The following is a 23,887-nucleotide window of genomic DNA, read 5'->3' on the forward strand; positions in this document are numbered from 1 at the left end:
AATTCTGAAGCTATTCCCTTCTCCAGAGGATCTTCTCAACCCAGGGATCAAACCTGGGTCTCCTGCATTACAGGCAGATTCTTTACCATTTGAGCTACAGGGAAGTCCATATTCCAGTCACCTATAGTTGAGAAACAAGATGAGACCACAAGTATAGTCTCAGTGTTTCTTGCATGTTTTACATTTCCTCTTCTTTCTGGCAGAGAATAACTTTTTTTTTTTTTAACTTTTAATGTCTAATTTCTACTAGTATCTATCATGGAATCTGGGATCCTATTTCATGAGCACAAAAAGCCTATTTTCCACGGGAGTGTTCAGGTTCTGTAATATTTTCCTGGTATGGACCTAATGTGATGTTTCATCCAAGGCGAAATAGCAAACAACCAGCTCCTGGGAGGTACCGGTCATTAGTCTAGCCTCCTTAGAATTTTCTCGCAGGATGATCATTTATTACTTTTGAAAGGACAAACTCACAAATGAAGTGTTAGTCTAAGAAATATCTTCAAGATCTGGCAAATAAAACAATGACCATTGAGCAGCATTTTTATAGATTACAGATCATTCTGTTGCATTTGACCTCGAAACATCTTCAAAAAACAGATTTTGCAATCTCCTTTTTTATAGATGAAGAAATTAAGGCTTCTAGGAATCAAGTGACAAGCTCACGATTACACAGCACTTTAGAGAAGGACTCGGGATTTCAACTGTGGGTTTTAGAACTTTAAAAGCCACCCTCTAACTCTCTACTTCCTCCCTGATACCTCCAAACACTTTTAAAAGAAAGAAAAATACCCTACTGGAACTAATCAGAGGGAAAGACTGGAAGTTCAAATGAGCCATAACAGTGTCTGTTAATCTGTTACCTAACTGAGTGCCGGGAAGCTGTGGTGGGGGTGGGGGGAGTTGACACTTGTACATTTTATGTGCCCCACAGCTTCACTCCTGTAAAGTTAGGACAACTTCATTTGAAGTCCCAGCCAACTGAGAAATTAAAAGCAGACAGTGACGATGCTGTTTTGTAACTTTGTGCCTTTTAAAATTAACTGCACCTTTCAAGTGCCGCTTTGGATTAGAAGTGGCTAATTGGATAAAGGAGAGAGTCATTCAGCTGGATGAAGAGTATTGTAAAAGCCCTGACTGAGTTAGTTACAGGAAAGGGACGCACAAGAACAGTACTATTTTACTTACAGAGTGAAGGAAAGTTCCTCCACGCAGTTCCAAATCGAGGACAAGTTGATTTGTCGCAGCAGCGCTGTAATACATGTAGCCTGATATAAAGTCTATTTAAGAGAGACTTGAAGGCTGAAACTTTCTAGTGCCAAAACCCTTTACTATTTTTTTTTTTTTTAATAAGGACTTGGCGTGCCCTCGCGAATGTGTGAGCTTGGAGGAGGAGTGATGGTAGGAGAACAAAGCTGAGTCCATTCTTATTAATATTAAATGGTCAAGTCTGTACCCTTGAAGCTAGTGGAGAGAGAGAAGGGAGAGGAGCTGCTGACATTGACAATGAATCCAAACAGGAGTTGCACTAGCGGTGTCTACCACGTTGCCTCTGCCCTCGCTTAGCCTTCTGGGAATTGTAGTTTTGTGTCGAGCGGCTCCTCTGGCAAGTCGGGTATACTCGGCCCGGCTGTTGACTACAGATCCCAGACGGCGCCGGGCAGCCGCCCCTCCCGTCCCTGTTCGAGTGTAAACTCCCGGCGCCGGGGCGGGCGGCCGCGCGCGGGCCAGCGGGCTGAGCTCTGCACGGCTTGGGGGCACACCGCTCGGGGGACCCAGGCCCCGCCACCTCCCCTCCGACCCCGGGCTCGGTTCTCAGTTTGGAGCAGTGCGAGGACGGGAAGCTGGAGCCATGCAGTCGGAATCGGGGATCGTGCCGGATTTCGAAGTCGGGGAGGAGTTTCATGAAGAGCCCAAAACCTATTACGAACTCAAAAGTCAACCTTTGAAGAGCAGGTGAGTGGTGACAGCTGGAGGGAGGCGCAGCCCGCACCTGGGGGACCGGTTGCCTCCCACTCTGAGGCGAGGAAAGCAGCTGGCTCGGACTCTGGGACAAGGACCCCGTGCCCTTGCCCCGGGGCAGAGGGCGAACTGACCCCCGCAGTTGGGGGTCGTGCCGGCCGGACGGGTGCACCAATGAGGGTCTCCGCCCGAGCGCATTTTGGGGGCGCGGCGGGCAGCCCCGGACAGCCCGCGAGGGCGACGGGACCCCTCAGTTGGGGATACCAGCTGCGGAGAGCGGGTGGGGGCTGGGGAGTGCCCCGACGCGGAGGAGGGGGAGAAGGAGCGCCGGGCCGGGACGCGCTGGTGAGTTTCGAGTGAACCCCTTTTCTGAAAATCCCAGCGGCCTGAGAACTTGGGGGAGGAGAGCTTACGGTGGATCGAGCGCGACGTTACAGGCAAGCAGTTAGCTCATGTGTTGTTGGCCGCTTAGGAGTCGGGCCCCTTTGGGAAAGCCGACCTCGGGCCGCCTCCAGGTGAGGTTTCCCGAGCCCCGCCCCTGACCTTCCCGGCCGCGGCACCCCTGTGCGAGAGGGGCGGGGTGCGAGGTGGGGTGGGGCGTGTCTCCTCGTCCAGGTGGAACTCCCGGGCTTTGGGGTCCCATTCAAATACAGGCCTGGAGGGAAAAAAAAAAACAACTTTGAGACGGAGTTTGGCGAGTGACCGCTGTTGGGCCGGGACACGTCTTTCATTCTCCGGGCACTTCTAAAACTGTTTGGGAGGAGAGTGAAGACACCTGCTGGTCTGGCGTCGCATCACCCCTAGTGCCCACTGCTTACGCTGCCTCCACTCCCACTTGTCCCTTGGAGCAGATTAGGTGTCTTCTTCCTCTCTGTCCTGTGGCCACTCAGGACATTTCCAGGTCAGTTGAGGCGCTGAGAGTAGAGAGGGTTTAGTTCCACCCCTCAGTTGTGAGGTAGCATGAGGCTGGAACTGGAAGCTTCAGCAGTGCTTCTTCATCCGTCTCAAACCTTCCTGCCGGCCCCTCACTGTCAATAGTGTTTGGGTGAAGGGGCCTGGCTATGGGGGGAGAGGGCCCAGAAATCATGGTGAAGGAAGGACTGAATCCGGAGTGAAGGCGTGTGATCACAGCTGCTGGGGCATGGGGGATTGGTACTTGTGCAGTTAGGTTCGTTTCCTTCAGGGCTGTGTCAAACTGAATCCACTTTGGGGAAGAACTGCTAAGAGCACACCGACTGGGTGGCTGAAGCAGCCTCTTGGCAGATGCTTCAGGGAGATTGGAAGGAAACCTCCTATGTAGTTAGTTGCCTAAAACCAGCCTTTAGTTGGTGGTTTCTCTTCATAATGGCTGTTTTGTGTGTGAGCCTAGATTGTGTGTGTTGGGGGTTGGGGATGTGGAGTAATAGTGTGTAAAGGGTATTGTTGGTTATGCTCATTGGGGCTTTATCTGTATTCGGCTGAAGGGACCAGTGTTTTACCGAGCAGTCTCTGCTTTTGCTTCTATAAGCAAATGCTTACATGGCCAGAATGAGGGAGGGAGAGTGTGTGTGTGTGTGTGTGTGTGTGTGTGTAGTCCTGAAAGACATGAATTAACCGGACTGTTTGGAACATTTTTGATGGTAGCTGATACATAACATTAAATAAATTTGAGAGAGTGAGGAAAATACCATCTGGAAAAACCCAAATGAATGCCATGAAACTCACGTTGGAGGATTTGGGGCCTGTTCTTTTTCAAGAGTCGGCAAAAAAAAAAAAAAAAGACTTGCAAGGGTTGAGCATCCTCAGGAGCTAGCTTGCACGTGTAAAGAAAATTTCGGGGATGTGGGAAGCGCTGGTTTCACACGCTGAAGCTGGAAACAGGTGCAGGATGGAACCGGTGCACAGAGGAAGGCTAAATGAAAAAAGTTGTAAAACTTGTCTGTGGAGCAGACACATGCTCTTTGAAATAAACCAGTGAAATAAAATCTGTGAATAAATATATGGGGTTGGCAAAATTTCCCTATAGTACAGTTTTCCACAGTTGTCTGATGTATTGTCATCGACATCTGTTGTGTGACTTTGCAAGGGCTGCATGTTCAGGGCCCCCTCCTTGTGGCTTTTTGTCTTAAGTCTTTGACTGGGACCTCCCTTCTTGTAATCTTGGTTGGAAAAAGTTGAAATCAGAAGGGGAAGATGGCTGCAACTGCCTTGTCTATCAGTTGTATTTTCTGGATTGTCTTTTGGAGTTGAAGATATGTCTAGAATCCTCCTAAAAAAGAAACTGTTAATTGCTCAGTTGTGTCCAACTCTTTGTGACCCCATAGACTGTAGCCTGCCAGGCTCCTCTGTCCCTTGGATTCTCCAGACAAGAATACTGGCGTGGATTGCCATTCCCTTCTCCAGGGGCTCTTCCCAACCCAGGGATCTAACGTGGGTCTCTTGGATTACAGCCAGATTCTTTACCGTCTGAGCCACCAGGGATGCCCCTAGAATCTGCCTACTTGTCATCAACTCCTCTGCTCCCACTTTGGTTCAGACTGCCACCTGGCCTCCCTGGCTAATTATCTCTTACCTGTTCTCCTGCCTTTATCCTTGCTGACTCTCAGTGGATTTTTCAACACAGGAGCCACAATATCTATGTTAAAACTGGTTTTCAACCTGAATGGTGGCTTGCCCCACTCAGGGGTCATTCAGCAACGTCTGGAGACATTTTTGGTACAATGGATGAGAGTTACTACTGGCCTCTAGTAAGTAGAGAGTGGAAATGCTGCTGAGCATTCTCCAGTGCTCAGGACAGTCTCAAATGAAGAATTATCTGTCCCCAGATTGTTACTGCTGAGGTTGAGAAACCTCATGGTAAATGTATCACATCATGTTCTCTCTTCAGAACCCTCCCTGGTATCAGTAGAACTCGAGACCCTTGAAGTGGTCCAACGCAGACCACTTTATGGGCGGGCTCCCTGTCAGCGCTGACTGTGTGTGTCTCTTGTTGCTGCTCTCCTGGCTCCCTCTGCTATAGCCAGCCTCCTCACCATTCCCGGAACACTCCAGACCTCTCCACCTCTGGCCCTTTGTAAGCTGCACTTGCTGGGGCCAGCAAGTGCACTTTCTGTCTTTGTCCAGAGAGCAGTAGCGTTCATTCCCTCCCCAGCCGACTTCATGTCTTCCCTTAAATGTCATTCCTGCCTTGAGCATGCCCTGTGCTGTGGCTCTCCTTCTAAACTCTGTGTTCCTTGCTCTGCTCAGTTTTTCCCACAGTACTTGCATTATGACCTAGTCTATCATTTTCTAATGGGTTTCAATTATGCTATGTTTCTCTGTACTAAATTGCAGGGTCCAAGGGGACAGGAATTTCTGGGTCTTCCTGGTTTACTGTGGTGCCCCCAGAACCTAGAACAGAGTTTCATCATCAGTGCTGTTGACACTTTGGACTGGATAGGTCTTTGCTGTGGGGGCTGTCCTGGGCGTTGCAGGATGTTTAACAGCATCGCAGGCTTACCTGCTCAAGGCCATAGCATCCCTCCTCAAGTTGTGACATCCAAAAATATGTCCAGACACCACCAAATGTCCATGGGACACAGACTCACCCCTGTTGCAGATGAAAAGGCCTAGAACAATGCCTGGCACAATAGTGTTTTGTTGTTTGACTATGTGTTGTTTTCTCCCTTTGTATTTAATTCTGGATGGGCTATTTGATTCTGGTTTTTGCATTTAAGGCTGCCTTCCTTTTAAAACAGGTATCCACCGTGCTGTCTCCAAAGAGGAGTTTATATATTCTTCATTTGGATTAGGCTTAGATGTGCAAGTGTTTGATGAGGAAAGACAGTTTCATTCCTAACCCAGACCTCCTAGACTTTAGGAATGTGAAGCCAATGGATTTAGGTGATGGAACCCCACTTTGGTCACGACGACTGGAGAAGCTGTGTCCTAGAGAGACACACACAAGAGTAAAGGGTCTCCTGAAGAAATGTTTGCAGTTTGGTTCCTCCCCAAAGGTTTTTGAAACCTTGGTGTATTCTCCTGGAAATGAGCCGTGAATGGTGGGTGGCAGAGGAAAGGTGCCAAGTATGAGAGCGTGAACCCAGATAGCACACACGAGCACAGTCAGGTCAGGGTCAGATGTGGAACCACTGAATGGGTCCCTCTCCGGGAAGGGACTCTCTGTAGGGCTTTAGGTCCCGAAAAAGATTTTTTTTAATATGTTAGCATCTTTCAGGTTCATAGTTCTTTTGTTTCATTTACTTGGTGCTAAATTCTGTGGCTTTGTAGCTGCTAATGCCCTTTTCCTGGACAGACTTCAGAATTGATTTAATCTAATTCCAGTTTCTCCTCTTCTCAAAGTTTTAATAATGGTTTAGATAATGGTTCTTTAACTTCCCACAAATTAGAAATGGGAATGAAAGTGAGTATTAGGTTTATATTGGCAGGATGAGATAGAGCAATGGTTCCCAGATGCTGATTCAGAGAGAGGTGTGTGAAATTGTTGCAGATTTGTATTCAGATGAGAAAGAAAAGATGGTTGTGTCCAACTCATGCTCACATGCATGAATTTCCATGTAAAGCCACTGCCATTTCTTGGATTTATTCTGAGATTTTTCCTGGGCTTCCCAGATGGCACTAGTAGTAAAGAACCGGCCTGCCAAGGCAGGAGACATAAGAGATTCAATCCCAGGGTCAGGAAGATCCCCTGGAAGAGGGCATGGCAACCCACTCTGGTATTCTTCCCTGGAGAAGCCCATGGACAGAGGAGCCCGGGGGTCTACAGTTCCTAGGGTCACAAAGAGTCAGATACAACTGAAGCAACCTTGCATGCACCCATATCTTCCTATTAAAAATACCCTTTCCTTTATAAAATGAAATGAATGATTGTTCATTCTTGGCAAGACTGAACTGTCCATCTTTTATTGATTTTGGAAAGTTTTCTTGATTTTTCTTTCTGTCTAATCTGTAGAGAATTACTTTACATGGAGATTTAAGAGGATTGTTCTGTCATTTCTGTCCCTAACAAGCTAAGTGACCTTGGGGAGGCTGGGTGACCTCTAACCTCAGTTTCTTCATCTGGCAACTGAGGGGCCTGCCTCCTAAGGGTCTTAAGGACATTAATTGTGACATTGACTATGGAAAAGTATTAGCATGATGCTGGGCACATATTTAGTGCTCAGTAAATGTTAGCAGATGTTCTTGTTATTTCTCTATTACTTAGCAGTGAGTCCTGACCTTCCAGAATGTGTTTGCATTTGGTTGACTCTGGCTTTCTTCTCTAAGGGCCAGCGTTGTTATGCAATAAAATTATCCCAAGTTTAGTAAAATCTTTTTGCTTTTCCTCCTAATGAGGTGCTGCAGATAAATCTTTTGTGTTTTATAATTTTGATGCAGTCCTTAACAGTTTCTTTATGCTGGTTTAAGAAAAAAACAAAAACAGAACATCGGTGGCATCATCACATACATACAGATTCATATTCTACACATATCTGTTGAGTACCTGCGAATTCATACCAATGAACGCTGTTAACATTTACTGAGGCCGCACTGTGTGCCAGCCCCTGTCCTAAGTGGTTTTACATGTGTTAACTTGCACTAACTGCTTGAGATGATAATAATAAATAAGAACAATAATGTTGTGGATTATAATTTTAAAAACAAGTAACATGCAGTCCTTACTACATGCCAGGAATGATTCTGGGTATTTTACTTCTGTTAACTCAGTTAAGTCTCACTTCTACCTTGGGTGCTTGTATTTTTGCTGTTGACATTTTACAGAGAAGGAAACCAAGGCATCACGATTAGGTGGGCCTGGTTCTGGCTCTGGTCCTGGGCTCCAGTGCCCTACTCTGGGCTGCCCTGTGAAAGGCATGGGGCCTGCCTGTGCTGCGTCTTCTCCAAAACTCACCTCTGCAGCGGGAGGGAAGGGAACACACAGATCCAGCCAAACATACAGGACGGAGTGTGATAACCAGGGGCATGAGCCATGGGAATGTAATAGAGGAAGGGAAACTGGGGTGGAGTTTTGTCAGTAAATAAGGGTATTCAATTTTGGCATTGAATGTCAAGCAATACTCAAAGCATAGTTATTTATAACATTAAATAAAATGTTACATGCCTTGGAAGGCATGATCTTTTTTTTTTTTTTTTTTTTTTGCTATGAACCATTTTTAAAGTCTTTAATGAATTTGTTATAATATTGCTTCCATCTTAGCTCCCCGTTCAGGGATTAAACTTGCACCCTCTGCATTGGAAGCATGGAGTCTTAACCACTGCACCCCCAGATACATTCCTGCCTTTATACTTGTCACCAGAGTCCCAGCTCTTTCTCTTGCTCTGTGGGCACCTGGGGTGGCAGAGACTGGATCCACATAGACAGGTTCAGAAGTAGCCATGCTTAATTAAGCACAGTGCCCGTGGCTTTGCTACTTAACTGATGTGTGTGTGTTCACAACTAGACTCTTAGCCTCCTGGACTCTTAATTTCTTTACCTGTGAAGTGGAATCTATAGAAGTGTCTTCTTAGGATTGGTGGAAGTTTTAAAACGGAGATAACATGTGTAAATGTGCTTTGTAGCGTGCCTAGCACATGCTAGTAATATTAATTTCTTCTCTTCTATTTTACCATGATTGCAATTTCCCCCCTCCTCATCACAGCACTAAAGCAAGTGCAGAATTATGTATCTGAAGCAAAATAGACAAGATTGAAGTACGTTAACCTGGCAGATGTTCAGATCTTATTATGCAAATTGCTTGTATGGTATGATTAGATGGAAAACTTGATTAAAGTGGGATTCTAAGTGTTGGTTTTGTGTGTTATTGGAGATTTCCTTTTCCCGAGTACTGCTATTTATAGAATTATTTAAGTGTGTGTATGTGTGTGTGTGTTTAATTCCCTTTGAGTTCTGCAGTGCCGTTTGCACAGGCTGATGTTTATATCTGCTCCAGTTGTGCAAGAAGTGGAAAATATCCTTTTTTTAGAACAGGTCACATGTGCTTACTGTCAGGAATAGGACCTCAGTGTAAAAAAATGTATCTTGGGACAAATCAAAGTTACTAAATTTCCCCTTCCAACTGCTTTGTTTCAGAACTGGCAGTATTAGGATAAATAATAGGAGAAAAATTTGGCTAAATTTTTTTTTTTGGTCATTTTTCACGGACGGTAAGCAAGAGTTTCATTTGTTTTGTGTGTGTGTTTTAAGTATAAAATGTACTTTGCTGTTAGGTCTGTCTCATCAAAGTAAATTATAAAAATATGTTTGACTCATCTCCAAATATGCATTATTTGGAGAAAACAGTCAGGAAGGCGGGTCGGAGATAGTCACTGTAGTTGCCCAAGCTTTTCATATTGTAAAGACAAATGTAGAGTTTATAAGGAGGTTTTTGTGAGTCTGGTGAACAGTGTGTACTTGAGGGCAAGGAATCACAGCAAGCCATGAAGGCTGTATCTTTCCTGAGCCAGCTGAGGGCGAGAGGACCAGCGGGCAGATCTGGGATCTCTGTTGAAACACCCACACCCTATTTCTGTTCCGAAGGACTGGGGACCAGGCTGCTTGTGTCTCTAGGTCTGGTCTTAAACATGGCCACCTTCTTTCTTTGCTGCATCCTCCTTCCTGTGGCCTTTCATGCATGCTGTGAAGGTTAAAGACATACACCTTTGGAGTGTTCGCACAGAGGTTGAACCAGGGCAGGCTGAGAGGAATGCAGTGCTTCAGGAAGTGGAGACATGGTGAGAGAAAGACTCACCAGGAAGTAAATGATACCCCAAAGTCGTGAGCCCCTGTTGTCCTCCCCAGGTCATTTCTCAAACGTCACTCGGTCGCTTTCAGCAAAGGCAGTATAACTTTGGGGTCAGAGGGACATGGAATTGTTTGTTTTTTTTCTTTCCTGTACCTACCTCATTTCTCCCCTTCTTTACAACACTTATTTATAAGTGCTTATCGTATGACAGCTCTTTGCTGGTGTAGGGAATCAAAAGTAGAATCAGACAGACTAGGTCCCTGCTAGCATGGTGCTCTCATCTTGGAGGTGGGGGGTATAAGCTGATAATGATGCAAATAGATGAATAAGACAAGTTTTCATGCTAGGAAAACGAAATAGAATGTTATTGATATAGAGTGCCTGGGAAAGAAGTGCTTTATTGGATGGGTCTTTAGAAATGACCTCATAGAGGAAGTGATTTGCAGGCACCAAATGTCTGAGTTAAAAGTGCAGATCTTGGTGCTGCCATTCGCTAGCTGTGTGACTTTGGACAAGCTCACCAACCTCTCTGGGTCTGAGTTCCCTCCTCTGTAAGATGGAGTGAAAACTACCTTGCAAGGCTGCTGTGAAGATGAAAGGTAATGCATGAAAAGAGGTAATATATGAACAATGGAGAAAGACATGCAGGCATTCATCTTCACCATAAATAAGTGTTTATAACTAAGTCTTAAATGTTTTTCTAATGTCCAGGGAGTCAGAGATTTATGCTTGTCTTTACAAATCTACCCCTGGACTAAACATGGAGATGGGTCTTGGTATTTTTATTATCCTTCCTTTCTTCCAGGATCGTCTTACTTGAATTGTCCCCTTGCTCATTTCACTTTTGTTGCATTGAAATCATTCTGGTCTGGCCATACTTCCTTTATGTTTAGGAACAGTTTTTGGCTGCATTTTGGTGCAAAGGAGAGGGCCATGTCACCTAGGATTAAAAAGTAAAGCCTGAGATTGATTTTAGCAAATACACACGCACACCACAAAGAAATGACCCACGTAGAACTCCTGACTCCCAGGGCTGTTTTCAGCCCCTGGGTCACATGCTTCCTGTCTACACTGATGTGAAAATGTCAGTGTTCGTGCAGAAAGTAAAAGAAGAAGCCTCTCCTCCCACGCACCACTTCCAGCTTCCATCAGAGTTGACATCCATAGGCAATGGCATGTTTTAATTCACTCCTTTACGAAAGAAATCTTCAAAGCATTCAAATTACAGTAGTGTGTTCTTTGATTCAGGTGTCCACGGGAAAAGGGTCTTGGGTTGCGTGGGAGCAAATGTTTTAAATCCGAACGTGGTAAGTTGAAATTTTAGGGAAGGCACTGGTAGAATGGTGTCTTTCTATAAGAAAATTGTGGGCTATTGAGCAATTTCAGGAAGGCTTCTGTGGCCTGCGCCCTTGCCACCCCCACCCCCGAGTGGGAGAACTTGCTGACACATTCACACACATTCCCCTACTTTCCCGCAAGGTCAAGAGCCGATGGGAAGGGTGGTCGTCCCCACTGATGGGACCATGTGTAGCTTTTGTAGGATAGGTTTTCTTTCTGGGAAGCTTAACTTGCTTCCACTGGAAGAAGATTTGAGGCAGAGAAATGTTATTGAGCCCAGTGGTTGAGGTTGTATATCAGATCAGGATAAAATAGACAGGAATGCTGTACTTACTTTGGTACCTTTTCTGTGATACGTTCCTGAATATTAACTGGTTCTAAAAAACATACATTAATTTTTTAACTGGAGATTGGAAACTTGATGAAGGGAAAAGCACACAGAAAACATAAGGATGATTTTCCTGTTTAACTTGGAACCTAGCGCAATCCCTATAAAGCCTACCTGGGCACCTCAGTGAGATGTGGCCACCTTGTTCCTCTTGCCTGAACCTGTCCCAAACAGTTGGAGGTGGTATTCACAGGCACTCCAATATTGTAACAATCCCTTCTCTGTCAAAAGGACTGAGTATACTTCTGTTTAATTTTTTTTTGCATTTGAAATCTTTTAGCAGTAAATGAAAAGGTATTATTTCGGGGTCAGATTGCTCTGTGTAAACTGCAAATAACTTGAGAAATAACTCAAACTCAAATAACTCATAAGTCTCAAATAACTGCATAACTTGAGAAAATTGGCATCTCAGCCAATAGAACCTTTTGCAACAAATTTATAATACTTGGGGCAGAGAATGACTGTGAATAAGCATAATGACTGTGAATAAACATTAAAATAGTATTGGCCAGTTAGGATCATTTCCTTTTAAGGGAAAAGGATGACACCAACTATGTATTCTTGAAAAGTCTGTTCATTTTTCAAGGTAGAGTTTACAATAGCTTATGTAAAAGAGTCTCTAAAAATATAAACAGCTGGCATGATTCCTGGTGACATTCCAAATAAAAGTTTGCCCGTTTGCTCCAAAGAAGCATGGTTAGAGAGTAACCTTTGAGAGAAACTGGCCTCTGGCTTGTGGTGTATGGGACAATCGGTGGGTAGACTTTTTGGAACCACATCTTGCATCACCTTGGCATGGTCATTTATCCACTGGTGTTTAGGTAGATAAACACTAATCACATCTTATCTAGATGAAGGCTGGAGGTATAAATGCTAAATGACGGGGTCGTGAAATGCAACTCTGTCGATATTGATAGCGTGTGGGTGCTTTATATCACTGTTGATTCAGAAGTGAATGAGAGAATTTGATGCCGTTCACTTGATCATAGTATTGCAGTTGCTAAAATGCACGCTTTAATGGCAAGGGGCTGAATGGCAAGAACAATTAATTGGGATTTGTTTCTGGAGTCAGTGATATACACGTCACTCTGCTGGCCGAGGTACCCCTCTTTCTCACTCTTGGTTTCATACACCTGTCATCTTTCTAATCAGATTTCACTGGCAGCCAGCTCCCTTGTCCTCATGTGTTTCCCCTAGTGGGCACTTTTATTTTGCCTGCCTGTAATCACTTTTCCAAATTCTTGTAACAGCCCCTTCCCACAGCTTAGCCTACATGCTTGAGTTTCATGGCTTTGGGGTGGAGAAATTGATACAGGCTCGCCATGCTTCTGTATCACAGGGATCGGTTTCAGGGAGTTACATGTAGACTAATGTAATGAATCCCAGGATTTGCTTGGGTGCTCACAGAGAGTCTCCTTTTATTTCCATTGATCTTGAACTTGGGAAGGTTGTTGTGTTTTAGAATGAAGCCCTAACTTGGAGGCAGAGAAAAACTAAGTCCTTATTTTGGGTTAATGTTAGTTGCTATAACGAAGTGGCAGATGATAATCATATAAGTAGTAGTTCCTGGTAGGCAGACAGCTTTCCTCCATGTGACAAATCAAGAACCCAGGCTCCTTCCATCTTCTGGTTCTGTCATTGCCTAGAACCCTGGCATCTTTTGTGTCTGATGGTGGAAAGGAAGAGGAGAAGGTATAACTTAAGTCCCAAAGTGACAGGCATCACTTCTGCTCAGATTCTCTGGCAAGGTCCAGTTTCATATCTAGGTCTGGATGCTGGGGTGGGAACTGGGAAAGAGAGACCCCAGCTGAGCAGCAAAACCTCTAACTTAGAAAGGAGAACCCACTTTTGGTGGATAGCTAGCTATCATCACCATGGTCCTAGTAGGAGGGTTTTGGCTTCTGAATCGAGTTGTGCCTATCTTTGCTTAGGTTTATCCTTGGTCTTTTCTGTTATTTTATTTTATATCTTTTTTTTTCTGATTAGAAGTGGTTAATTTGAATTTTCTGTCACTCCAGTGGGGGCCACCTGAGCTGATCCATTGTCTAAAGCCCACCTGTCTGCATTGCTTCCTATTTCCAGTTCACTGATTAAAATCACCACCCCATTTCCAAACAACAACAGTACATCCACCACTACCACCATCACCTTAGTGCAATCATTTTCAAAATATGGCCTCCAGACCAACAGTTTCAGTGTCCCTTAGTAACTTGTTCGAAATGCATATTCGCAGCCCCTACCCACGACCTTCTGAATCAGAAACTGTGGCTGGGGAGTCCCAGCAGTCTGTGTCTTTCAGTAAGTCCCCCAGGACATGCTGATGCGCACACACTTCCCTAATGCTTTTACCATAAGTTCTGTGTCTCCATAGGAAAAATACCCTGGATTGGAATATATTTTGTAAAAAAAAAAAAAAAAAATAGGGTGTTGCTTGTTATCGTCAGGCTAGAGAGGATCATTGATAATCACATACTGATTTTAAAAAAAGGAAAATTCCCTCTAGAATGTTAGTGATCAGATGTACATTAGTGAAACCTGGTAGGGTGCTGGGTTGTCCAGATGTGAGCTCTGAGTGACTTGGAGTTAACCTGGCTGTACTCCCATAAGGAGCCCTCACCCAGGTCTCAGAGGGCTGTAGTTTATCAGAGATTTGCAAAGTGTGAAACTTGAAGCACACTGCAGTCACTTGACTGAATGATTTGGTTGAGAAACAGAGTGATGGTGGTTTTGAGTGTGCCCGCATGACCAAATTGTTTTCCACAGAACTTGTGCTGAATAAAATTTGAAATACGACTGTCAGCCTGTTTTCCTGTCTTAATGAATTCCAGACAGTTTGTAGAATGTGGGATCTTCCAAAACAGAGGGGCGGGGTGACTGCGACCAGCCAGCCTCTGTTTAGTCGCATGTTAGGGTGTCCCGACATAACAGATTGTCCCCTTCATTCTGAATCTCACCAGGCCATCCTTCTGTCTAAAGAAGAGGGCATGGCAAGGCCAGTGTTATGTCAGACAAGCAGGGCCTATAGGGTAGATCTGGACTTCTTACTTGCCAAGAAATTCAACCTCTTCTTATTTTCAATCCACTTAAACCCAAGCATTTTGATTCTTTTGTTTTTTTTCTTTTGCTGCATGCTGACCTTCTCCAGACAAAAAGCCCTGATGCTTTTTTGGCAAAGAATCTTTTATTATTGTAAACTGGTTAAGAGCTGTAAACAGTTGAAGAAGTCTAGAGTTCTGGGTTCAACCTTCTGAGTAAGAAGGATTAACTTAAATTTCAATTTGACCAGCTACTAGTTCTTTTTTTTTCTCTTTGAGCAAGTTATTCCTGTAGTCTCTATTTCAACAGAGGACTAAGTGGGGTGAGTGGATAATAATATTATCTAAGTTGTAGGATAATTGAGTGAATTACAAAGGAATACTTGACTTAATTCCCCAGCGCAAAGCCTGTGCTCAGTAACCAGGCTCTCACTGTGATTCCATCTTTGCCCATAGCACCAGCAGGGTGAAATGAAATGAATTTTTGACTTGAAATGAATTTTTAGTTTGAGACACTGCACTAAGAGAAAATGACTCAAAGACAATGAGCAGGAAAACAAGAGGGTTCATAGAACAGAAGGGGAGTGGGGCCAGATTATCTCTTGGTTAGATGATCCAGAACCATCATTCCAACCCAGGCCAACTCTAGCCAGATTCTTCTGTAGGGTTCTTCTGAGCCTCTTTTTGCTCATCGGAGTCTTATGTTGGCTTGACCCTGGGCTTCTGAATCTACTAACCCAGTGATTCTCAAAAGTGAAAAATTAAAAATGTTAGTCTCTCAGTTGTGTCCAACTCTTTGCGACCCCATGAACTTTAGCCCACCAGGCTCCTCTGTCCATGGATTCTCTAGGCAAGGATACTGGAGTTGTAGCCATTTCCTACTCCAGGGGATCTTCCTGACCCGGGGATCGAGCCCTGGTCTCCTGCATTGCAGGCAGATTCTTTCCTGTCTGAGCCACCAGGGATTAGCTTGAGGAACTTTTGGAGTAGATGCAGGTTGAACAGTGATGAACTCCGGGATGCCTCACAGGGAGGTATTTAAAGACAGCACGTGCTATTTACGGGTAAGGCATTACTTTTGTTGCCAGAACATTCTTTGCCTTTATCAACATGTTTCCCTTCATCGTAATGATAGGCCAGCAAGGTGAAGGAATAAATAATGAGGTGCACTAACTTAGGTTTCTCAACACCGTGTAGGGCAGCAGCCGAACTCCACGGCTGTGTCCACACGGGCGTCTGTCATTCCTAACTGTCACGTTTCGACTTGGCCTGTAGTGAGTTCCTCCTTTATCTTTTCGCATTTCACAGGACAGCCTCGTTACACAGTTACCTTTATCCAGTAAAAGCTGTAATACCTCATGTTGTCAAAGTTCAATATCTTTGTATCTTTCATTCTTCTAGAATTTTTTCTGTCCTAGTAGCACGGCGTAGCTATTTTAGAGCCTAAATATCCACACCAATATGATAGCTTGCTTTTCTTTTCTTTTTTTCAGCTTTATTGCAGTGTGATTGACAAATAAGAATTTTATATATTTCCGGTGTATAACATGATGCTTTGGTCTGTGTATACATTGTAGAACAATCACCACGGTCAAATGACACGCTTTGCTTGAGCCTCATAGAGTTTCTCCCCCAAACTTGTGGCTAAACCAACCACCGGGAAGCAGAAAGGGAGACTAGTTTGAAGAACCTCCATCTTTCTCAGAAGAAAAATTCCCATTATCTCTTGCACATAAGCGGAGGCCTTCATCAGTTACAGCTTAGACTTGTTACCTGGGTAACGAGGGTCCCGGCTGCATTGGCTGGCTGGGAAGGTTTGGTGAGGTAGTGAGAGTACTTACTGTAGTAAGGGTGCAGTGGATGCTAGCTGTACCTGCTGCTGCACCTGCATTACTGTTGCTCTCTGCCTCCTGCTCCACCCAAGTGCTGCTACTGGTGTCATTGCCATTAGAATTTAGGAGTTTACATAGGAAACACAGAAGTGGTTCATCTGTACAGGTGCTGCTGACACTACCGTTGTTCTGTCACCGTTAGGCACATACAGTCAGTTTTCATGTGTTTGGGATTCTTGCAGTGAGTTTTCAAACCTAGACTTGCATTTGGTTGTCACCCAGCAGTCTTCTGGACCCCTTACCCCAGCTATCAGCTGTTGTGTGCAGAGGAATGGGAATTAGTTTGATTCCCAATCAGTGGGAGACATTTCCTACCAGTAACCAGACATAGATTCATACAAACACATATGGAATTCTCAAGGCAGCATTTTTCAGGGTATTTGCAGCCTTTTTGTGGTACTGTCTGGACTGTTTGAAATTTGGTTCTCTGCTCAACAGTTCCTTTCCTGAGTTTTATAAAGAAACAGGGAAAATGACAGTTTCTCTCTTTCCATGTAATTGAAATCCACCCCCACCCCCGCCACATCCATACCCACACCCCCACAGAAGTGAAAGAGGTGGTGAGTTGGATACTTGAGGGTGAGATCCAGTGTGTTTGGGGAATTCCTGAGCATAGGACAGGATGAAGCGTGAGAAGGATGGCCAGAAACTGCCCAGCCTGATGGGTTTCTGAGCGCTTCATTTTAGTGGGCGAACAGGATGAATCGGCTGTGTAGGCTGGAGTGGAAAATGAAGACACGCGTAACTAAAGGGAAGAGGAAACGGGCAAAGGCAGTTTGGGGAGTTTTCAGAGTACATTTATGCCTTGGGTGTCTCAACAGATGGACGTGAAGAGATCTAACTCTTCCTCTATTTTCTTAGAGTCATAGTTTGGGAATGATTTGGAAGATCCTTGGGCAAATTTTCCTTTCCCATGAGGTAAAATGATACTCAGTAAATATTTATTGAGTCCACTGTGGAGTCTGGAGATGATGGTGAACAAAGAGAGTCAACCTTAAACTGCTGTTGCTTTTGGCACATGCGTGGCTGCCCAGGGCTAACACGGAAGCCACAGCAGATCATCCTGGGCCAGAGGATCCCTTCCTAGGGGGGAAGAAAGGAGTGTACTTGGACTCAGTTATCCTGTGAAAGAAATATGCTTAAGTGACATATTTATTAAAGGAGAGTAATGTGTTATTTGGGGCTTCTCAGGTGGCTCAGTGGTAAAGAATCTGCCTGCCACTGCAGGAGATGCAACAGATGCAGGTTCGATCTGTGGGTCGGGAAGAGCCCCTGGAGAAGGAAATGGCAACCCACTCCAGGATTCTTGCCTGGAAAAATCCCATGGACAGAGGAGCCTGGCGGGCTACAGTCCATGGGGTTGCAAGGAGTTGGACGTGACTGAGCAATTGAGAACACACACACACAATATTAATCCAATATAGCCAAATATTACCAAGTCAAAATGTAGTCAGTATAAATATTATTATTTTTTGATTGAGGTATAACTGACTTATAACATTATATTACTTTCAGGTACATAATGTAATGATTCGATAATTGTGTATATTGGAAAATGACCACCACAAGAAATCTAGTTAATATCCATCACCATACATAGTTACAAAAATTTTTTTTCTAAAAATTTTTTCTTGTGATGAGAACTCTTTAAAGATTTATTCTCTTAGCAACTTTTAAATACACAATGCAGTATTTTTTTTTTCTGATTTTTATTTAAAAATTAATTTAAAAAGTTGAAATATAGTTGATATACAATATTAAATTAGTTTCAAGTATACAGCATTATGATTTATTTTTGCAGGTTATACTCCATTAAAAGTTATTATAAGATAATAGGTATAATTCCCTGTGCTATGCAGTATATCCTTGTTGCTTATTATAATACAGTATTATTAACTATAGTCACCATGCTTTACATTCCATTCCATGACTTACTTATCTTACAACTGGAATTTTTTTCTCTTTGACTACCTTCACTCTTTTTGCCCACCCCCACAACCCCTGTGTCTGGCAATCAACATTCTGTTTTCTGTATCTGTAAGCCATCCCCTCCCCGCCTTTTTTTTAAGGTTCCACATGTAAGTGAGATCATAGATAATGTAGGGGATCATGTATAGTGTAAGTGAGAAACATATTTGAAACTGATTTGACTGAAGACAGCCTTTAGCTGTCACCTTATTTGAAGCCTTCATTTAAAAAAGGATGTGTATTTTAAGAAATCAAGCATCTTCTACCTATAAATATATTGATAGGAAATATTTATTTTATTTCTGTCAGTCGTCACCTGAAAGAGGCCCCAGGAAACATGTAACTTGTAAATTCCCTGGGCACCTGCAGGATAGTGAATGTCCAATAACAATTTCTTGAATAAAGAACTACCAATATAAATGGGCTTCCTTGGTGGCTCAGATAGTAAAGAATCTACCTGCAATATAGGAGATCCAGGTTCGATCCCTGGGTCGGCAAGATCCTCTGGAGAAGGGAATGGCAATCCACTCCAGAGCATAGCCAAAAGGAAAAAAAAAAAGATTGATTCATTAACAGAGGAGCCTGACACGCTATAGTCCGTGGGGTTGCAAGAGTCGGACATGACTTAGTGACTAAACCACAGCATTGAACTAAGGGCTAACAGAGTCATGTCTGAAACAAGATTATCTAATACCTGTGCTTTCTCCATAAGATACCTCACAGTCTTCTCACCCTCAGCACCACTAGAGGATACCTCAGCACTAGCAGGGGCTTGCCTGGTGGTTCAGACGGTAAAGAATCGGCCTGCAATGTGGGAGACTGGGGTTCAGTCCCTGGGTTGGGAAGATCCCATGGAGTAGGAAATGGCAACCCCCTCCAGTATTCCTGCCTGGAAAAATCCCAGGACAGAGGAACCTGGTGGGCTACAGTCCATGGGGTCACAAGAGTTGAACACAACTGAGGGACTAAACCACCGCCAGACTTGCGGGTTGTCAGTAAAGTTACCAACAGAAAACATAAGAATGCAGATAGTGTAGTGCTGAATGAGCCCCCACCCCCACCCCAAGACACTTGTGAAAACTGAAACAAGGAGGCCGAGTGTTGCCTTGTTTGACCTCAGTTGGAAATGCATGTGTGGGTGACTCAGATTTCTCACTTCTCTGTCCACAAATGACTGTAAAAATGCTGCAAATATTAATTTGGGGGTTACAAATAAGTTTTAGTGAGTCGGTAAATTTGCAAATAGGGAATCTGTGAATGATGAGGAGTGATTGTATTAAAAACGGTTTTCTAGTGGTTCTTTCTCTGATCTAAAAAGCATCTCACTGGGGAACATATTTTTAAACACTGTCTGCTCTGAAATTGTTGTGGACTAAACTTGAAGCCACAATAATGAAACTTTTCCAGGCACCTGATCTTCTCTTTTTATGAGTTTATTTACAATAAAAATGGTTTATCACTTCCAGATCTTTAAAGTTGGGTGGGGCTGTTCAGATATGTAACTCTTTACTTTGATATAATTTCTGTTGTTCTTTAGAAGATGAAGAGTGAGAATATGGACCAGGGCAAAGAGTACAGAACAATGGTGGCGACCGCTGCTGCAGAATCCCGCAGAAGGCGATAAGATGGCTTAGAAATTCTGCAGGCAGTTTTTGAAGTAACCAAGCTCAGTTTAGTCATGGCCTAGAACATAAAGGTGATGCTTTGACTTCCCAGTGTATTGAAAATTAGCATATTTTAATTATAAGCACAGTCATTATTGTAAACGTTAATCGAGTGCTTGTTGAGAATGCTTGGAATTCTTTTAAGAAGGGGGGAAGAAAAGAAGTGTTTTCAGTAGGTCCAGTAGTTTCGAGTGGCACAGCAGATAGATCATACAGTTTAATAACAACAAAGAAGCACAAACAAAAACAATAATAGCAGAAGCACCTCGCATTTTCAAAGTCCTTACTACAGGCTGTGTCTTGTGTTAGTGCTTTAATCTCATCTGCATTTTGGAGACTGAAGCCCACTGGGGTTAAATAATGAAAATTATAGAACAGTGGAGTTAAGTATTGAACGTTGCCGTCTTTTTCTGCGTTCCACCTGTACCTTTTACACTTTTATAATGTATCCTTGTGTATTATAAAAAGAATGGCTTCCTTATTAATAGTTTGTTTGTGTGTGTGTCCCTTTGTCTCTTTGTCTTAGTCCTGGAATAAGGAAGTTACCTATGTGATTTTTTATTTTTTTTGTATTTTTCACGTATTAGAAAAGTAAGAAGCCAAACTAGCAGTAATGAATAGCTCAGATCTAGTTTACTTACAAGTTTATTGAGACATCTACTAGCTCCATTTCAAATGCTTTGTATAATTTAATTCTGTGAGGTAAGTATATGTGTGTTTACTTGCTCAGTCGTGTCTCACTCTTTGTGACCCTATGGACTGTAGTCTACCAGGCTCCTCTGTCCATGGCGTTCTCCAGGCAAGAATATTGGAGTGAGTTGCCATTCCCTTCTCCAGGGGATCTTCCCAACCCAGGGATCAAACCCAGGTCTCCTGCATTGCAGGCAGATTCTTTACCGTCTGAGCCACCAGGGAAGCCCCGTGAGGTAGGTAGGATCCCATTTTATAGATAAACTTAGGCTTGGCCATTGTAAGTCACTTGCCTGAAGTCATTCAAATAAGGGCAGAACCAAGACTTAAACTAGAGGATTGTTTGACTTCAAAGCTTCCCCTCTTATCTGCCCTGCTACAGTAGTAGTTGTTCAGTGGCTAAGTCCTGCCTGACTCTTTGCAACCCTACAGACTGCAGCACACCAGGTTTCCCTATCCTTCACTATCTCCCAGAGTTTGCTCAAACTCAAGTCCATTGAACTGGTGATGCCATCCAACTGTCTGTTGTCCCCGTCTCCTCCTGCCGTCAGTCTTTCCCAACATCAGTGTCTTTTCCAATAGGTCAGCTCTGCTCACCCTGCTGCAGTGGTTACTGTGTATATTGAGGCATGGAAGGGAGGGCTGGATAGGAAGAGATCTGGGGCAACAACTCATGTTGACTTTGGAAGAGAAACAGGACTAGGTGTCTGATGAAGTAAAGAGAGACTCTGGGTGTGGTTGAACATCTTAATCCAAGATAAATAGATGTATCTATTAAAGGTGCTCACTGAATGCTTGGCTGCCTTGTCCTTTGTTTTCAAAGCTGTTTCTGATGATTGAAAAGAGGTAGGCTGTGAAGGCTTCAAGAAAGGTAGCAAAAGATGGGATGGTGTATACGTAATCATTCACAGGGGTGTGGTGTGTAAGTTGTAAATTTTCATCATTCCCCAGTAAAGATCTTCTTTGAATGACCTTAGTTGGTGACAGCAAAAAGTCTTATCTACATGCCCATCCTTGTGGTCTCCCACTGAACATATGTAGTTCCTAACATCTTGGTATTTTCTATTTGTCTCTCTCTCTCTCTTTTCCCCCTCTAACTTGACTTGTTAATTGCTTTTTGTGTATGTCTTTGTGAAGTTGTAGTCAGTCTATTACGTTCTGGACTGTTTATCTTTGAATGCCAAAGGTCTTGAAACATCATAATATTGTGTAATGAACATAACTTCTGCCTTGACATGTGGGTGTTAAGAATATTAGTCATTGCAAAGTATTAAGTTAAATATTTTCAATAAAAGGATATAATGATCTAATAGAGAGGAAGAAGTTATAAAAATTCTAATTGATGGCTTTAATGATGAACCATATACACAGTGGGTTCCAGCAGCAATGGGTTAGAGATTCTCAGAATAAATGTAATGGTATTTTTACTTTTTATTAGTGGGAGAGGAGAAAGGCCAACAATAAAAGGAAAACGCACTTAATTCTCATGTATACTAAGAAAAATGAAAACCATTTGAGTTTTCAGCGCTTCTGCTCCTGATTTAGTACCTCACATGCATCTTTAACTGCCATAAAAAGTGTTGGAGATTTCCATCTGGGCTGCATCTTAACAGCAAGCCCTTATTCTTGCAATGATCTGTTTTCTGGAGAGTGTCAGGTCATCCATTGCAACACCATCAGAGAGCCAGGGTTTTCCTGAGCAAATAAGCTAGGTAGGTCTTTCCATGTTGAGTTGATTTTATGAAGAGTTTTGGTCAACATTAGTCATAATGAAACTATGTGCCTGCTGCCCTGGTTTATCTCTGTAGACATCTCTCCATGGCAGAAGATGGAATCCTTGTCTCTTCATGTCTCTAGGCATCAGAAGATGTTAGAGTTGTATTTGTCTGTTTCTTGCTAGAGAGTGTTGAATGGGTGCTGGTCTTCTCTGAACTAAACAGGGAAAATTGTTTAGTTGAGTGTTTGGTTATCGGCACTCTCTTATTTGGGATCGAGTGGTTTAAATTGGAGATACTGTGTGCTACCTGTCCTTTGCCTTGCCAGAAATGTTCAGTCATTCATCCAAGACCTTGTTTTAGTTTCAGAACAGAGAGCATAAATTATGTCTGTGGCTGCTGTTAAAAGTTTCTCAACAGACTGGCTATCCTCAAAGGGTGTCTGAGTCAACTATAGCACTTATGGGAAAAATGTTCATCTCCAGTGTGATATCATTTACAAGTCGATAATTGTCTTCAAGATCAATATATGATATTTTGAGTGTTGGAGAGTGTGTGGAAGGAAAATCTCACATCTGTGGTAATATTTCTGGAAGGATTATTGATCTCTAGTCCTCATATATGTGATTCTCGATTTATTTGCTATCATTATTAATTGAATGTGTAGATAAGGAGGTTGATTTGAATGAGAGCCAAGCAACCTGTTGATGTAAAGTCTTTTTTTACCTTTTATGATTCCCATTGTTAGCACCTCCCTCCTTGCTGGCTGGATTCCCTGTCATTTTAAGTAGGCAGCAATTACTGGTTTGTTCAAGAAGTTGGCTCCTGCTGCCAATGATCCTATTAATTATCACTTCATCTCTCATTTAAGCTTCTTAGTGTTGAGAGAGGGTGCATGTAAGCCTGTGGCCAAGCAGCTACAGTCACATCTCCGTAATCATCTCCTTTTTGTGACAGTTCAGCAGGCTCAATGTTCAGCCAAAGGGCTGAGGCAGCCCTGGTGAGTGTTTTCAACTCCTCTGTAGGTTGTTCCGTCAGTTGAGTTTGGTGTGGTTTTCTTCTCCCTCTGACTCTGGCTTTAGTAAAACCTCTTGGTTGGCATTTGTGTGGGGAGTTCATACCTGTTCCGGGTCCATCTGTGAACTCAGATGGGACACTGTGAAAATACTGGGATGATTTTCTCAGAAGCTGTTTTTTCTCTCTGGGGAAAAGGCCACCATGGAATTGACTCTTTGTCAGTCTTCAAAGAAGGTAATGTAAATAATAACCAAAGTGACTTCGTTTTTACAAGTTCATGTCGTTCATGAATGTTTTTTGAAAAGTGATACTCTTTGCGTAATGTTGAATCTTTGGTTCTTGTCACTCATGAATAGTTAAATTGCTTTCTGTTTGTTTCCAGAAATGTTTACTTTACTTGTTTCAGTGACTTTTTTTCCCAGATATTCTACTGGATCGTTTGATTAGATTTGGAGTGCTTATTCTTCCTTTTCCACTTTTTCTGTTATTTTTGGCAGTGATGGTGTTTGAAGCTGTTG

At 43.3% G+C, this 23,887-nt stretch overlaps 1 protein-coding gene across 8 annotated transcripts in view; it reads left to right on the forward strand.

The window, feature by feature from the left end:
* The first annotated feature begins 1,690 nt into the window (after window positions 1-1,690).
* MITF (melanocyte inducing transcription factor) overlaps window positions 1,691-23,887 on the forward strand; it is a 228,773-nt gene continuing 206,576 nt past the window's right edge. For 2 of the 8 annotated variants that reach the window (XM_027523870.1, XM_027523871.1), the window contains exon 1: window positions 1,742-1,956. In XM_027523870.1, the coding sequence (XP_027379671.1) occupies window positions 1,853-1,956 (104 nt within the window). In that variant the 5' untranslated portion in view covers window positions 1,742-1,852. Of the gene's footprint in view, window positions 1,957-23,205; window positions 23,353-23,887 lie in introns of those variants that run through there. The other 6 variants (XM_027523880.1, XM_027523873.1, XM_027523872.1 and 3 more) reach the window with 5 other exon arrangements.

This window comes from Bos indicus x Bos taurus, chromosome 22 (genome assembly GCF_003369695.1).
Source record: "Bos indicus x Bos taurus breed Angus x Brahman F1 hybrid chromosome 22, Bos_hybrid_MaternalHap_v2.0, whole genome shotgun sequence".
NCBI classification, from domain to species: Eukaryota; Metazoa; Chordata; class Mammalia; order Artiodactyla; family Bovidae; genus Bos; species Bos indicus x Bos taurus.